Below are 18046 nucleotides of genomic sequence, written 5' to 3'. Positions count from 1 at the left end.
CATATAGTTAGTGAAAACAACTTAATGCTCTTCCACACTGCAGTTTGCTCTACTAATGTATTCTTTCTTTTAGAAACCCATGTTCATAGAATCATAGAATCTCAGGGGTGGAAGGGACCTCAGGAGGTCATCTAGTCCAACCCCCTGCTCAAAGCAGGACCAACCCCCCAACTAAATCATCCCAGCCAGGGCTTTGTCAAGCCTGACCTTAAAAACCTCTAAGGAAGGAGATTCCACCACCTCACTAGGTAACCCATTCCAGTGCTTCACCACCCTCCTAGTGAAAAAGTTTTTCCTAATATCCAACCTAAACCTCCCCCACTGCAACTTGAGACCATTACTCCTTGTTCTGTCATCTGGTACCACTGCGAACAGTCTAGATCCATCCTCTTTGGAACCCCCTTTCAGGTAGTTGAAAGCAGCTATCAACCCCCCCCCTCACTCTTCTCTTTTGCAGACTAAATAATCCCAGTTCCCTCAGCCTCTCCTCATAAGTTATATGCTCCAGCCCCCTTAATCATTTTTGTTGCCCTCCGCTGGACTCTTTACAAGAAGAATGTGGAAAAATTGGAGTGTGGGGCCCAAAACTGGACACAGTACTCCAGATGAGGCCTCACCAATGTCGGATAGAGGGGAATGATCACGTCCCTCGATCTGCTGGCAATGCCCCTACTTATACAGCCCAAAATGCCATTAGCCTTCTTGGCAACAAGGGCACACTGTCGACTCATATCCAGCTTCATAACCTCTAGGTCCTTTTCTGCAGAACTGATGCCTAGCCATTCAGTCCATAGTCTGTAGCAGTGCAAGAGATTCTTCCAGCTTAAGTGCAGGACTCTGCACTTGTCCTTGTTGAACTTCATCAGATTTCTTTTCGCCCAATCCTCTGATTTGTCTAGGTCCCTCTGTATCCCATCCCTACCCTCCAGCGTATCTACAACTCCTCCCAGTGTAGTGTCATCTGCAAACTTGCTGAGGGTGCAGTCCATGCCATCCTCCAGATCATTAGTGAAGATACTGAACAAAATAGGCCCTGGGACCGACCCTTGGGGCACTCTGCTAGATACCAGCTGCCAACTAGACATGGAGCCATTGATCACTACCCATTGAGCCCGATAACCTAGCCAGCTTTCTATCCACCTTATAGTCCATTCATCCAGCCCATATTTCTTTAACTTGCCAGGAAGAATACTGTGGGAGACCGTATCAAAAGCTTTGCTAAAGTCAAGGAATAACACGTCCACTGCTTTCCCCTCAGCCACAGAGCCAGTTATCTCGTCATAGAAGGCAATTAGGTTAGTAAGCATGACTTGCCCTTGATGAATCCATGGTGATTGTTCCTGATCACTTTCCTCTCCTCTAAGTGCTTCAGAATTGATTCCTTGAGGACCTGCTCCATGATTTTTCCAGGGACTGAGGTGAGGCTGACTGGCCTATAGTTCCCCAGATCCTCCTCCTTCCCTTTTTTAAAGATGGGCACTACATTAGCCTTTTCCCAGTCATCCGGGACCTCCCCCGATCGCCATGCAATCACATCCGCCAACTCCTTTAGCACCCTCGGATGCAGTGCATCCGGCCCCATGGACTTGTGCTCGTCCAGCTTTTCTAAATAGTCCTGAACCACTTCTTTCTCCAAAGAGGGCTGGTCACCTCCTCCCCATGCTGTGCTGCCCAGTGCAGTAGTCTGGGAGCTGACCTTCTTCGTGAAGACTGAGGCAAAAAAAGCATTGATTACATTAGCTTTTTCCACATCCTCTGTCACTAGGTTGCCTCCCTCATTCAGTAAGGGGCCCACACTTTCCTTGACCACCTTCTTGTTGCTAACATACCTGAAGAAACCCTTCTTGTTACTCTTAACATCTCTTGCTAGCTGCAACTCCAAGTGCGATTTGGCCTTCCTGATTTCACTCCTGCATGCCTGAGCAATATTTTTATACTCCTCCCTGGTCATTTGTCCAATCTTCCACTTCTTGTAAGCTTCTTTTTTGTGTTTAAGATCAGCAAGGATTTCACTGTTAAGCCAAGCTGGTCACCTGCCATATTTACTTCACATCGGGATGGTTTGTTCCTGCAACCTCAATAAGGATTCTTTAAAACACAGCCAGCTCTCCTGGACTCCTTTCCCCCTCATGTTATTCTCCTAGGGGATTCTGCCCATCAATTCCCTGAGGGAATCAAAGTCTGCTTTTCTGAAGTCCAGGGTCCGTATTCTACTGCTCTCCTTTCTTCCTTGTGTCAAGATCCTGAACTCGACCATCTCATGGTCACTGCCTCCCAGATTCCCATCCACTTTTGCTTCCCCTACTAATTCTTCCCTGTTTGTGAGCAGCAGGTCAAGAAGAGCTCTGTCCCTATTTGGTACCTTCAGCTCTTGCACCAGGAAATTGTCCCCTACACTTCCCAAAAACTTCCTGGATTGTCTGTGCACTGCTGTATTGCTCACCCAGCAGATATCAGGGTGACTGAGGTTTCCCATGAGAACCAGGACCTGTGATCTAGTAACTTCTGTTAGTTGCTGGAAGAAAGCCTCGTTCTCTTATTTCATTAGCTTTCCTTCTGCTTTTCCTCATTTCAGGACAATGTAAATATCTAAACTTAAGTCTTCTTAAAACTTTAAATAATGAGCTTTACCATGTAGAAATGGCCTATGTTAATATCTTATTCCCACAGCACACATTTCCCTCCCACCTCTTCAATAGTATTTCAACTATTTTCACCTAGATGACCTTGTTTCATTTATTCTTTTTTCATGTGTTATGTTTATGGTGGTTTAAGCTTGTGAAAGTGCCAGACTGACAGTCCCAGAGTCCAAAGACCTTTATTTATACTAGGGTGACCAGACAGCAAGTGTGAAAAATTGGGATGGGGGAGGGGGGTAATAGGAGCCTATATAAGAAAAAGACCCAAAAATCGGGACTGACCTTATAAAATCGGGACATCTGGTCACCCTAATTTATACCCAGAAGAGATATAGCACAAGCAGGGAACAGCTCCCAACAAACACCTTACCAAGGTGCCTCAATGATAAGTAATCATTTCCAAGTGAGAGGGTGGTTCAGTTTCCATGCTCTTGCAGTTCTTGATTTTGCTGCTCAGGCTGCTAATTATGATTGTGACTTGGACTCAAATGAAAGCACTCACTTATATAGCACAGGCAAAAACAACCATCAACTTGCAATGCCTTCTTGGTCACTACCAGCCTATACCAAACCCATAGCAGTTACCTAGATGCTTCCTATCTCAAACCCTGGAACTATAAAGTGCTTCTGGTTCTTACTTTTTCTGGTATATTTACCCCTTAGCCATTGTTCCCTTTGTTGTGAGCTCTCCTAAGCTTGCCTCCATCACAACTTAACTGACACGAAGAGGGATGAGTATCCTTCCATAAAAGTAAAACCTATTTAAGGAAGGCCAAAACACAAAAGTCTCAGCTGAAGTACTAGTTCAGTGCATAAGCTATTTCTCCAGTATAATATTCACGACTACAACAGATTTGATTTTTTTGATATTCCTTTACATTCTGTACAGGGCTGAGCACTGAGGGTGACTGATGAATCAAAAATTAGTATCACTGAACTAGCTACAAAGTGAGATTTCACTATTAAAAATATTTCTACACTCTTTGTTCAAACAAGAACAAAACTGAGCTCCTCTTTCACTCTTTGCTTATCCATATTTACAGGGTGTCAAATGTTGAAGAATAATTCATTGCTGAAAACATGGCCACATGCTTTTTAGTTTTACTGTCCCAATTATTCATAAAATTCATATTCATAGTATGTTTAACCAGGGAACCATATCACTGTCTCTGAGCTCTGCAAAGAAGCTGGAGGCGTTGAAGAATATGGAGAGATGGGAAGAGGGAGAAACTCTTTAGCCAAATCAGTTCTAAACAGTCTTTTACTCCCCCCTCCCCCCCCGTTAGATCAGGGGTCTCTAACTCCAGGCCCGCGGGCCATCTGCGGCCCGAGAACCTCCCCAATGTGGCCCATGGGGCTCCAGCAGTTTTGGGGCTGGGTCTCTCCCTTGCTCCCACCTGCTGCCCCCGGGCGCTCCCCCCTCACCCGGCACATCCCCCAGGCGATTTACAATGGCCTGGGGCCCTGATCACCTTCGGCAGCACAGGGGAGCTGAGCGGCATCTGCCTGCTCATCTCCCTGCGGCCCCGGGGCGGGGCTGTGCCTCCCCACATTGCCCCCGCCCCGAGCACCGCTGCGGCCAATGGGAAGCTGTGGGGGTGGTGCGTGGGGGCAGCAGCATGCGGAGGCCCCCCCGGCCTGCCCCACCTTGCCTTGGAGCCCCAGGTATGTGCCACATCCCTGACCCCCTCCCAGAGCCTGCACCCCCATCCCCTCCCGCCCCCAAACTCCCTCCCCAGGCCTGCACCCCCTCTCCACATACCCCACAGCCCCCAAACTCCTTCCCAGAGCCTGCATCCCCTCCCCCTCCTCCTGCACCCTCACCCTGGCCCCAGCCCAGAGCCTGAACCCAGCACCCAAACTCCATCCCAGAGCCTGCACCCCAATCCCTTAGCCCAGACCTCCTCCCCCACCCAAACTCCATCCCAGAGCCTTAGGCAGGTGGGGGTGGAGTTTTGGGGGTGGTTCTGGGCGGCATGAGTGACATTATTGGCCCTCTGGGAGGATTTGAGGACTGGCAATGAGATAAATTGAGTTTGAGACCCCTGCTTTAGATCCTCACATCTAGGCCATGTCTAGATCTTGCCACCTCTTCCTGTATAATACCTCTAAGATCTGACTTCTCTTCTCCCTCAAAAAAGCTACATTTTTCATCCACTTCTGATCTACTGCAACCTCCTCTCCAGCTTTGACATGTCCCTTCTCACCTCACTTATATCCATTCAAAACTGTTGCAAAAATCATTTCCCCGGATTGTCGCTTCGACCACATTACCCCTCTCTTTGCATCCCTCCCCCCCCGCCCCGTAGGCTCTCCCATCCCTGCTGCATAAACACAAATTACTAGTCTTTGCTTTTAAGGTCCTACACAGCTGATCCCTGCCCTATCTCTTACATGCTACTGAGAAGTCGCATCTCCTCCACCAGTGATGCCAGTCTTCATCACCCATTTGTTTAAGTTTTGAACACACATGCATAGAGAGAGCTCCCCAGAAACTCACAAAGATCACTTCATCCTACTTCAAATCCCTCCTTAAAACCTTCCCTGGCCATTTCCTTTGCCAAAATGCTAATGGTTAGACAGCTGATGTCCTGTTACCTCTGTTTATCAGACTGATCAGTATTGTCTCACTGTTTTCTTGGGTTTCCCCCATCTGTTTGTTGCATCCTTGATTTAGTCCTATGTGGAACACATGATTTGGTTCAAGAGATAATGATAGCTAAATCGCTTGGTAATGGTCACCATAATATAATTAAATTTAACATCCTTGTACAGGGGTACAGGAAGTAGGGGTTCTGGGGGTACAGTAGCTTGAAGTGGTTTCCATCATATACAAGGTTTACAGTTTTGTTCAATGGCTTTCAGCATCCCCACTATAAAAACTGCTCCAATGCCACTGTCCTTGTAGGGCAGAAAAATACCCCAAAAATCCCACTACAGTAACATTTAACTTAAAAAAGGGAACTACACAAAAATTAGGACGCTTGTTAGATGTACATTAAAGGAAGCTGTCACATGGTTTAAATGCCTGCAAGCAGCATAGGTGCCATTTAAAAACACTATATTAGAGACTGACTCAGTGCATACCCCAAATCAAAAAAGACACTAAGAGGACCAAAAGAATGTCACCATGACTCAAAGCAGAGTAATGGAGGCTATCAGAGGCAAAAAGGCATCCTTTAAAATTTGGAAGTCAAATCCTAGTGAGGGCAATAGGAAGGTGCTCAAACTGGCAGGTGAAGTGTAAGAGTACAAAAAGGCAGGCCACGAAAGCATTTGAGAAGCAATTTGCAAAAGATGCAAAAACTAACCGTAAGAATTTTTTAAGTACATCAGAAGCAGGAAGCCTCATGAACAGTCACTGGGGCCTCTAGCCAACCAAGGTGTTAATGGAGAACTCAAGGAAAACAAAGCCACTGCAGAGAAGCTAAATGAATTCTTTGCATCAATCTTTGCTGCAGAGGATGTAGTGGAGATACCCACATCAGAGCTATCCTTCTTGGCAATAGATCTGAAGAACTGCCCCACACTGATGTGTCAGTAGAAGAAGTTTTAAAACAAACTGATAAATTAAACAGTAATAAGTCACCAGGACCAGATGGTATTCACCCAAGAGTTCTGAAGGAACTCAAATATGAAATTGCAGAACTACTAACTGTAGTACATAACTTATCACTGAAAAAAGCCTCTATGCCAGATGACTGGAAGGTAGATAATATAACACCAATTTTTAAAAAGTGCTCCAGAGGCAATCCTGCCAATTACAGGCCAGGGAGTCTAACTTCAGTTCCAGGCAAATTGGTTGAAACTTCAGCAAAGAACAGAATTATTACACACACAAATAAACATGATTTGTTAGGGAAGAGTCAACACAGCTTTTGTAAAGGGAAGATATGCCTCACCAATGTAATAGATTTCTTTGAGGGAATCAACAAGCATGTGGACAAAGGGGATCCAGTGGATGTAGTGTACTTGAATTTTCAGAAAGCCTTTGACAAGGTCCTTCACCAAGCGCTCTTAAAGGAAACTAACCAGTCATGGGATAAGAGGGGAGGTTCTTTCATGGATCAGTAACTGGTTAAAAGCTAGGAAACAAAGGGTAGGAATAATGGTCAGTTTTCACAATGGAGAGAAGCAAACAATGGGGTCCCTCAAGGGTCTGTACTGGGATCTGTGCTGGTCAACATAATCACTAATGATCTGGAAAAGGGAATAAACGGTTATGTGGCAAAGTTCGCAGATGACACAAAATTATTCAAGATAGTTAAGACATGGGTGACGGGTGAGCTCCCATTTTGGGGGGGTTAACCCGCTGGCCCTGCCCCTTCCACCCGAGGCCCCATCCGCCCGCATGCTGGAGCCCCCCAAAACCCGCCCCCCCATAACAGGAGGCGTCCTGAGGCCCCCCCGGCCCCGCAACCAGAAGAGCCGCGGATAGCCCACCCCAGCCACCACCCAAGGCCGGCCCCCCCAGCCCCAGCGCTGGGCCAGGCCGCTCACAGCGCCAGGCCAAGCTGCCTCCCACCCGAGTGCCAGGCAGAGGCGGCAACCCCTCCCCCTGTCCAAGCTGGCAGCCCCAGTGCCCGCTGCTTGCTCGCAGCATCCCTCCTCACTCCCCTGCTCCTGAGGAGAAGTAACACGGGGATCAGCAGGGACCTGGAGTGCATGTAAGTAGGTGGGGTGGCCTTGGGGAAAGGGCAGGGTCACCGCGGTCCAGGTGTCCCTCGGGGGGTGGTTGCGCCAGGGAAGGCAAAGCCTTCCTTGGTCTATTATACCCACCACCTAAGAGTTAAGTCCAAAGCAGACTGTGTAGAGCTACAGGAGGATTTCACAAAACTGGGTGAGTGGGCAACAAAATGGTAGATGAAAATCAACATTGATAAGTGAAAAGTAATGCACATCATTTTTTCCAATCTCAACTACACATAAATAAAGATGGATTCTAAATTAGCTGTTACCACTTAAGAAAGATCTTGGAGTCACTGTGGATTGTTCTCTGAAAATTTCCGCTCAATGAGCAGCAATTGTCAAAAAAGGCTAGGATCTATTAGGAAATGGAAAGAAAAGATGACAGAAAATATCATAATGCCACTTCATAAATCCATGGTGAGCCCACACCTTGAATACTGTGTCCAGTTCTGTTTGCTCCATCTCAAAAAGGATATAGTGTAACTGGAAAAGTTTCAGAGAAGGGCAACAAAGATGATGAAGGGTATGGAGTGGCTTCCATATAAGGAAAGACTAAAAAGATTAGGGCTGTTCAGCATAGAAAGGAGATGACTAGGAGGCGATATTATAGGAGGTCTATAAAATGAATGATGGGGGAAAAAGTGAATAGAGAAGTGGTATTCACTCCTTTCCCACAATGCAAAAACCAGCATCACCTGATAAAATTAACAGGCAGCAGATTTAATATAAACAAGGAGGAAGTCGTTTTTCCACACAATGCACAATTAACCTGTGGAAATCATTGCCATGGGATGTTGTGATGGCCAAAAGTATAAGTAGATTCAAAAAAGAAAAAAGTAAGTTCATGGAGGAGAAGTCCATCAATGGCCAGTAGCAAAGATGGTCAGGGATGCAACCCCATGCTTGGGCAACCCTAAACCTCTGACTTCCAGAAGCGGGGAGGGGATGATGGGGAAGACAACTGCCCTGCTCTGTAAACTCTCCCTGAAACTCTGGTACTTGCCACGGCTGGAGACAGAATACTGGCCTAGATGGACCATTGGTCTGACCCAGTATGGCAACTCTTATACACCTGTTGTTTGAATTCAGACTTTTATTGTACAGGGTAGGGACTGTCTCTTTGTTCTGTGTTAGTACGGTACATACCACACTGAGGCCCGATCCATGATAGGGACCCCCCAGGTCCAAATTCTTGAATGCATCATTTTGATATATACAGTCAGAGTTCAAAAGCTTTAAAACCAACCAGATTCAAATACTTTGGTGATGGGGGGCTATATAAATATCTACATAAAATACAGACAATGTATTGTGTTGAAAAAGACTACCCACCATATAAATACCTTTTGTATGAACTTCTCCCCAATATTACATAACTAGTTGTTTGTTTTTTTAAAACAAATAACTTTTCTTCTTTTCTCTTTCTTTTATAATAATTAGCTTTAGCTGCCATCATGATGTTAGTATAACTGACTTGACGACTCAAAATGGCCATTTGGAAGGAGATTGGTGAATGCTTGCCAGCTCTTGTATGTGAAACAGTCACTTCTAGTAGCACTGCATATGAGGCAATGCAAGGCAGGAGCAGCATAAATGCTGGATATAGAATATCCTGGAGTCTGCCAGGTGACAGTTACAACATCATCCCAGAGTAGCAACTTCTTCAGATAACCAGGCAGAGCCAGAAGCTATCTAGCATTACTTCTAATTCTGGGGCAGCCACAGTACATTTTGCATGTAATCAGCATTCACTTTTATGAATTGGGGTCTCTTTATCAGTTAAACTACAAACAGGTAAAAATATATAAACATGAGAAATATAAAACAAATGTCCTTTCCACTGTGTTTAGATCGATTTATTTGCTGAACTGTACCTGTAATTTCTGAGATACAGATTCACATTCTGTCATTAGCTGGGGTATAATTTCACCCTGCTTTCGAAGATCCTCCAATTCCTATAAAAACAAACAAACAAAACAAAACAAAAAAAAAAGGGAAAATTATAACAAACTTCAGTTTAAAAAAAAAAGTAATTTGAAGCTATGAAATTAGTTTGCACAAGTATATTGTATGCCACACAACACTGGGATTTAAAATAACTGAAAATAATGTTTTCGCTTTATAAATGGCAGTTGTTAATTTAATAAATTAAATATGATAATATTCATTTCTGCACCACATTTAATCATTTCTTGACTACATAGTTTCTACACCTGAGCATAATCTAATCTCCAGCTAGTTATATTTATGAATTCTCACTACACATAGACACATATTCAATGAGACAGAGAGAAATCTAAAACTTAATAATGCTAAGAGAGACCTGGCAGACAGCAAATTAGAAAGGAGTTTGCAATGATATATGGCAGTAAAAAAGGTCACTGGAATTTTGAGCTGTATACGTAAAAACATCACAGAGCACAGAGATAATAGGCCTGAGCATATACATCTAGAGCTCTGAGCAACACCACCTGGGATACTGTATTCAACTCTGAGCACACATTACTAGAATAATATGGACAAACAGAAGGGAGTTAGAAATGAGCAACAAGACAAGTAGGTGGTTGGAGAGATGGATTTAAGAGGAAAGTTAAAAAGAGTTTGTTGCTCTGCTAACAGCAAAGGCAGTGGTGATGTGGAGAACATATTTGAAGAATGGAAATACCAAGGGCCAAATCATCCCCCCTCCCTCATTTAAAGCTGCAGAAACTGACTTTCTAGGTGAAAACACCCACAAGGATCTGCTCCTGGAGATTTCCCCTAGAGTCCAGGAGGAGGCAGGCTGCAATCTGTGGAGTAGGCTACAGGATCCACCTCCAAACATGTATTTTATTTCCTCAGATATTCTAAAAAGATAAATAAAGATCAAATGTGTCCAGTTTCGGCAGTCCTGAGTCTAATCTGATATAGGATAGCCAAGCCATATCACACATCACAAGTAGAGAGGTGGGATATGTGACATCTCTTCCAGGTACTGGTGATCTCACAGGAGAATAAGAGTACATAGGAATACGTACCCCATGCTCTACCAAAAAATTGTGCAACAAAAAACATTTCCTCAATATCTCCAGATTCTGTTCTTCCAGGTACAATACCATTTCTCACATTTCAGTTCCCACCCAATTTTTAAAAGAATCTGGTCTATTCCAGAGTGGATTTTTATTTGCTTCCAAACTTTTTGCCAAAAATACCAGCCCACCCAGAAACTGAGCTTTCTTGATGAGTGATTCTATTATCCAGGACATCTCCAATATTTTGTGTGTTCTTCTCCAACTTTGTGACCATTACTTTACAGCATTAATGTAAAGGGTCAAATTGCTTGTTAGCATGGACTGTTTCTGTCCACCAGGTTGAAATCAATTAAAAGCCGCTTCTAATGCAAAAAAAGCTGTTAACTGTGACACAGAGGCTCTATTACTGTGTGTCAGCAAGTCTGGTCAGGCCTGACAATCACAGCACCTCCCACAGTGGGGTCATGATATGGATTTAAAAGGTGACATGTAATAGATCGTTTGAAATCTAACAGCACAACGGTTATTAAAGTCACCGTGAAAGCTTTGTAACAACTCTGTAGATGAAATTATGTATACTCTCTGATATGTCCTGGAAACTGTAAACAAAGATGACAAAACAGGTTTTTTTTATATAAAGGACAATGAAAATATGGCAGCAGATTCCCTGTCAGGAAAGAGGACTCTGACCTGCTGCCTCTGGGCAGCGAGTGGCTAGCCCTGCTGCAGCTTTGTAAGTGGGGGAGAAGTGACCCTACAAGCATCCCAGGGCCAAAGGACAAGGATTTGTGTTGGTATCAGGTGATGAGTTTCAGTTGGCCTGACCAATTCAGTGTTCCCCAACTATGGTTATAATCTGTATCTAAAACGTGTCAAGTAATCTGTCACTGGAAAACTAATAACTCACTGATCATTAATATACTTGTGTGATGGATGTATGTAGTGTGTATTATTAAGAATTATGGATCTATGTTGGAATGATTATTAAAATATGTTTAAGCCAGGCATGTCAGGGGGAGTTGGTAAACAAGTCTGTCCTAGACAAAGACATGTTTGCTTCTCTGACCAGCCCCATCACCAGACAAACACTATGAAGGTCCAATTTACATATTAGGTAAACAAAGCTATGAGGGTAACAAATAGGGGAGGAGACAGTATGGCATCTACACCCAGCCCGAGAGAAGCTTGGTCCAGGATTTATTTTTCAAAGAATACACTGCAGAGATTTACTGGTTTATAAAGACAAGGGATCTGAACCTCACATGATAACCAACTGAATCAACTGATTGTAAACAATATCACTGTACTATAAAAGTTTATCAAGTGTGTTATTTTATGAAAGCCTAAGATTCTCTGGTGATTAATATCATCGTAAAATGTATGTATTAACACTATATAAGGAATTATGGATACTTATTGATATTAGGCTTTACAGTATGTCCAAACAAAGGGAGAAACAAGTCTTTCCCAGACAGGAAGGAACATAGCAGCTATTTACCTGTCTCCTATGTAAATTAAGCATGGTGGAATCAAAACAATGGAAGTCTTATACACATGCCGGGGAGTAGCAAGCCCCACAGCATGAGGTCATCCTGCCTCTTTAAATAAGATTGTTGAACTTTGGAAGTTATCAGCAAAGACAGAAGCCATCTTTAGCATCCATCACTAGGTGGACACAAGGGAACAGAACTCTTGCAAGCTGAGAAAGATGGGTCCTTCTACCAAAGAGGGGTTGAAGTCTGTGGGAGCTGAATTAAAGAAACCTGCATAGGCAAAAATCTTTCACCAAGGAAGACAAGGGAAGCCAGCATCTTGTACTTCTGTAAAAGGTCCTGACTGAAGGAAAGTCAGCCCTGGCTGAAAAGAAGCCCTGGTGACAGAAACAATATTGAACAAAGCCTGTACTTTGCTAGTTTAAGTTTTTAGAGTTTTAGGTGCATATTTTCACTTTTTTTATTTGCTTGTGACCCTTTCCAAATTTATTCCTTTTACTTGGCATCAGTTAACCTATGTCTTGTTGTTAATAAATTCACTTTATTTTTACCATAAATTAACTCAGTGCTGTGTTTGAAAGAAAGGTGAATTTACCTCAGTTAATTTAATAAGCTGTAATGTGCTTTTGTCTCTTTAAAGGAGAAATAAACATTATTATTTCTCTGAGCTGTCCAGGAGAGGGCTAGATACTTCAAGGCGCACACAGTTTGGGGGAAATTCGGGACTAGGAGTGTGATGGGGTCACCTTGTTGGTTGTAAGCAAGGCTGGTGGAAGCCAGAGGGGGCTGCGGGGTGGTAGACAGGTTGGGGTCAGAGCTGCTAACCAGGGCTGTATAGCACACAGACACTTAGGGTGTCACCTGCATACTTGTAGGTTGGCTGTGAGCATCTGAGGCTGGAAGCTACAGCAGCAAAGCATTGTGAGGCATCCCAGGGTTACAGGGCAAGTAGTGACAAATCCTTACTGATCTGGATTACACCCCAGAACTCTGTGACAGTAAACTCCTGTGTTTATTTTGAGAAGAGAATCCCCATACAGCTTTAAGCATTCTGATGCCTTGTATAGATCTGTGGCTTATATTTCTTTTTCCCAAAGCCTCTGCACCTCTTTCCATCCTTTCATTTTTCTCTCCTCCCTTTACTGTTCCCCAAATGGACAGAATTTCAGAGGTGCTTCTTTCATGGCTGCATTTGTGAGCAGGCTCCACGCTGGTTTGCCTTGCAAAGCCAAAAGCAGCTTATTTACGGTGGTTTAGAGCTAATCAGATATCCACTACTGTAAGAAACAGTCTGAAATCAGGCTGGGGGTGCAGTTCATTCTCAAAAACGAATGGAAGCTAGGTCTGTAATATTCATGAGCCAATCATTTTTCTGGTTGATTTGGTGTCTGGAGAATGTGAACCTCAAGGAAAATGCTAGCACAAAGTGGGGGTTATTACATATGCTATTAGAGCAGAAAGGTTGGGAAAAAAGCATGACATTTTCCTTTGAAACTTGGTGCTGAAAACTACATTATATTTTTAACTGTGCATCAAAATCCATCTCCCTAACCTATCCCCTTGTACCATCTTAAAACTCCTTAATAGCACTGCTCTTTAGGAGCACCAGCTGAGACGTTATAATGGCACTAGGCAAGCTTCACTACACCTGCTGTCTGCATTTGCTCTCGAGTCGGCACAGAACATTTGGTTTCTACTGGGGGGGAGGGGGAGAACCTCAAAGATTCCATTATTTCCCCCTCTAGTCAGGGGCTATAAGTTTCCAACATTATTCGCCTTAGCAAAATGAATACCCTCTAAGCTAAGATGAGAGATTTAGGAATTGTGAATGAATCTGTCAGTAACATCCTCTAATCTTAATCTCCGTCTTGGACTTAATTCTTAAAATCAGAAGGTGTGTGTGGCAAAATACTAAAATATAAGATTCCACTGAAAAAGAGCCTCACCTGTCTTAACAAAGATACTAAATTCTCTTGTAAGGGATGTCTTTTTACTGACAAGCACCTTAAAGTAAACAGCTCCCCTCCTCCCATATGGTAAAGTGGGGACTGAGAGCAGTGATTCTGAGATTCTATTTTCAGTTCACTTGCTGTGTGACTTTGGGCAAGGCAATGAACCTCTCCAGCTCATTTCACCCATCTGTAAAATGAGGATACTCCTACTTACCTGTCTCAGCAGGTGTTATGCTGTCTAACCAATTAATGGTTTTAAGAGGCACTGAGATCCTCAGAAGTGTGAAGTATCATTTTTGTTAACAATTGTCAAACTCAAATGCCAAATCAGATTAAAAATTCAGAACCTACAGTGTTGTAAACAAGCGATTAGGGGACATGACTGGAGATCTAAAGAGTCTTACAGCAGCTAGAAAGAGCAGTAACTTTAAACGCTGGGCTCCCTTTGACTGGGGTGACACACTGTATGTGTTGCTTTGTGTAGTGAAAAGCAGATGGGCCCACTCTGACTTTAAAGAATTTGTGCCATTTCTAAGTTTATTTTACTTACTAGTTCTTTGTCTTGAAGTTCTGATTCCAGTTCCTGGAGGCGCCTGTTCAGCTGTGCATTTCTTTCCTTCTCTTTATTTATTTCATTGCATTGTTCTTCTAGCTCTTCAATCTTTAAAAAAAGATCATAGCAAACTCCAATTCTCTGCAAATCTAGGGGCAGATCCTCAGCTGGTGTAAACCGTTCCAGCTCCACTGGAATCAATGGAGGTACGACAATTCACATCAACTGAGGATCTCCCCCCCTAGAGTATACCAGTTAGTACAACAGATCAAAGTTACCATTGTTATATTTAAAATGACGAACAACAAAGTAACCCATTTACACACATACTAGGCAGCCTCACAGGATGCATTTATTGTATCTCACATAGTGCCTTATGTAATTACATGGGACTGTGCAAAGCACTGGAATGTCATAATAAGTAATGAGGAGCAATGGATGGGATACATTTGCACTTCCATTTTTATGCAAGTATGAGCCAATAATCTATGGGTTTTTTTAAAAAATATGGTATGAGGAAGTAAGCTCTCTGGAGTTCCCAACATCATCTCCTCAAGGCCTGTCTATTATTCCAGCAGGAATAAGTGGGCTGGATACAGCATTAAAACTTAGCCAGAAGGATTGGTACAGTGTGACAGATGGTGCTTTGTTCTCTCAGACAGGGAATGAGCTTGCTGATTCTATACTTCTTCTAGCCACCTCTGGACTCAGATCTTGTGTGCTGCGCTGCTCCTAGGCCACCAGGCTCTCTCATTAATGTATTTTTAATTCTCACTGTTGGGTTACTCTGGGATTGTACTTGGCATCATTTTAAGATAGACCAATGTGCAAAACTGTCTAACCCAATTAACACAGGAGAAAGAATTTCCCAGCACCCCATACGGGTGCAGCACCAATGCCTATTGAGAAACCTACTTGAGAGAAAAAACAAAGAAGAATCTCTCTCTCTGCAGGAAGATCAATGACATTGTATGCAGACAGTGGGGCTATATCAACCACAGAAAGCATCTGACTGTTGGGCTATAGGTACCTTAACCACTGCATCAGAATAAGGAAGCTTTTTGTGAACCTGCTAATTTTTGACTATACTTAGAGAGAAGTGGCACATTCGCACCTGGTCATGTCAATGAAAGCAACTTTCCTATGTAACATTACACAAAAGCAAACATTGAGTAAATAATTTATGTTGCATGCTATGCTATTTAACTGTAATCTACTATTTCGATCAGCTATTTCTCCCTTATACATAAAAGAAACCTTCGCTGCTAGCCTTGACAATGAACTATTAACTCTTTGCTCTAGGAACCAGATTTATCTAACAACCTAATATTACCTTGATGCTAACAATTAGTGCCAGGCAATCTTGACACCCAGCATGGGTTAAGTGGTAGTCTAAATACAGTGAAAGCTTGTTGTGAAGCACTGATTTACTCTATGGGAATTATCTCCACATTCTGACAGTGACGTCCCCAAACTGCACACAAACAGATATACAATTTCCATCTTGCAAAACAGAGTGAATTCCAATAGGCATTTTAGTGCCCTGACAGACAGGTAAGACAGGTTACATCTGTCTATCAGTGGCACTCCCACAAGCTATAGCATTCTTCACTGGGAGCCAAATGGCATGCAAAAAGGAATGAAAGTCACACCTACCCCTGAAAACAATAGAAAATCAAAAATCACTTGCAATCTGCGCTATACATTGAATGCCCCAGAGATCTGTATACGTGAAAGGCAAAAACAGCAGCAGCAACAGCCCCAGCTTTTTGGAAAGTAGCTTAAGATCAATAGGCTGAAATTATCACTACAAGCAGTATTCACGGAAACTGAATTCCACTGTATTCAGCAGACTTGTACCAGTGCGTGGGCCAATTACAAGCTTTTGATAGATAGCACCATATTATTTTAGTGACAGTACAAGCTACTATTCTAAGCCAGGGTTTTTAAAAATCTAAATTTACATCTCCCAAGTGTTCTCTCTTGTGGTTTTCATTTGATCCCTGTACTACAGTGCTGTGAAATTACACGCTCGGTAAGGAAGGGAAAAAGGCTTTTGGCAACGATCTCCAACAGGCTTATGGAGTGGAAATATGCGGCTTTTAAGCTGGTGGGCCTGATTCTCAGCCTGGCTCCTCCTCCTCCTCCCTTTTTGTGCTTACAGTATTGTGGGTACAACTCGTGTCATCACTTAGCTGTCTGATTTTGAGATTTAATTAGCATTATTGACAGGGTTAAATCAGCCACTTTACCACAATGAGTGAGCTCACGGCATCAATATACTATAGCTAAATAACTTATGAGAAGAGTACACTATGGTAATCGTCTTCATTGGAATTCTCTTTCCTCGCATCCTACCCAACAGCATGGACAGACAATATTATAGCTCCACCAACCAGCGAGCATGGAATCTTGGGTGATATGCAAGTCCCAGCCCACCTACTGGCTCCCAGTTCTTTGCCTCCTGCATGCTGGAAGCAAGAAGTAGCCATCTAAGTCTCCTCTACTCCATTCTTCCTCTCTTTTTAACTTTCTAGCACAAGAAAATACAACAAAGCAGCAGAGAAGCACAACACATGAGTACAAAAGAGATGCCATTGCCGTCTCTGTTCTGCCTAGGCTGAGAGAAGAGGCGCATCGGAAAAGGTTTAGAAAGAACCATATTAAGGATTTTTAAAGCTTAATTAATAATATTACAATAAATATATATTTCAAAATGATAATTCAAAGAGTTTGGGTCTGGATTTTATAACTGGTGGGAATCTGAACTTTGTTTTTTGCTTCTGACCTTTGGTGCTGCTGCTGACTGCCCTCCTCTGCTTGGTTCAGTGCTTGGCTGCAGAGTCCTCAGTAGCTTTTGATTAGTATTTGGACAGCCTAGTACTGCTGGTTATGTTTGTAAATATCATACAGCATGGGCTGTTTGTGAGGACACTGGCTTGGGGCAAGGAAAGAGAAATAGGATAGGAGTCCCCAAGCCAGGGTTCTCTGGCATTTCAAATGGTGCTCTGGGTTCATTTTATCCTATCTAACCCACTCATGTTACCTTGTTCCTGAGTTGATCATTCTCTTCCTTGCATTCTGAAAACTGTTTTTTCCAGTGCTCTACACTGGCAGCAGATTCTTGGAGTGCAGAGGTCAGTCTGGCATTGCTCTCCCTTAGAGTCTGCAGCTCTGTTTCCCATTTCTTTACATTGGAAGAACTGAAAACAACAGGGTAGAGTTAGATTCACTAATGCTTTAGTTCCATTTAGTACTCTGTGAGAACACCTGATTGCAACAGTGGGTGGCAAGCTGAATTAGATACAGTATCCTACTGGAATGACCACTGCACATTGACCCTGTCAGAGAATATCGGACCTGCTCAAGTGTATAGATCACTTGTCTCTAATGAACAGTCCACAGATAATACAAGTTCTAAAGCTACTACATCTAGCATAATAGATGTGCCATTAATTCAAGAAGGAGGAGCTTGTGCTTTTGGAATCAAAAGTACTATTGTCAGTGCCAGATGTGAGGTTTAGTTTAGATGTGTGGTGTTTGCAGTCATGGATTTTTACAGCATTCTTTACTTCCTGTCCTAAGCTGTACTGAATTGTAGCTGTGAATTGTTAAACAGTGGCTGCCTTTCAGGTGGTACCTACACATAGTGTACATATCAGTTTATAAAGCATGTTGGGATCTTTCCGGATGAAAGATAATACTATAG

General features: G+C 43.1%; 1 protein-coding gene across 4 annotated transcripts in view; it reads right to left on the bottom strand.

Annotated features, from left to right (window-relative positions):
• Positions 1–18046, bottom strand: part of HOMER2 (homer scaffold protein 2) — a 115199-nt gene that overhangs the window by 8846 nt on the left and 88307 nt on the right. For all 4 annotated transcript variants that reach the window (XM_005307244.5, XM_005307243.5, XM_065559361.1 and 1 more), the window contains 3 exons: positions 17384–17540; positions 14335–14445; positions 9203–9283 (listed from right to left, as the gene is read on the bottom strand). In XM_005307244.5, coding sequence (XP_005307301.2) covers positions 9203–9283; positions 14335–14445; positions 17384–17540 — 349 coding nt within the window. The remainder of the gene's footprint in view (positions 1–9202; positions 9284–14334; positions 14446–17383; positions 17541–18046) is intronic.

The sequence above is a fragment of the Chrysemys picta genome, chromosome 10, assembly GCF_011386835.1.
Source record: "Chrysemys picta bellii isolate R12L10 chromosome 10, ASM1138683v2, whole genome shotgun sequence".
Taxonomy (NCBI): Eukaryota; Metazoa; Chordata; order Testudines; family Emydidae; genus Chrysemys; species Chrysemys picta.
This window is presented reverse-complemented; position numbering and strand designations above follow the sequence as displayed.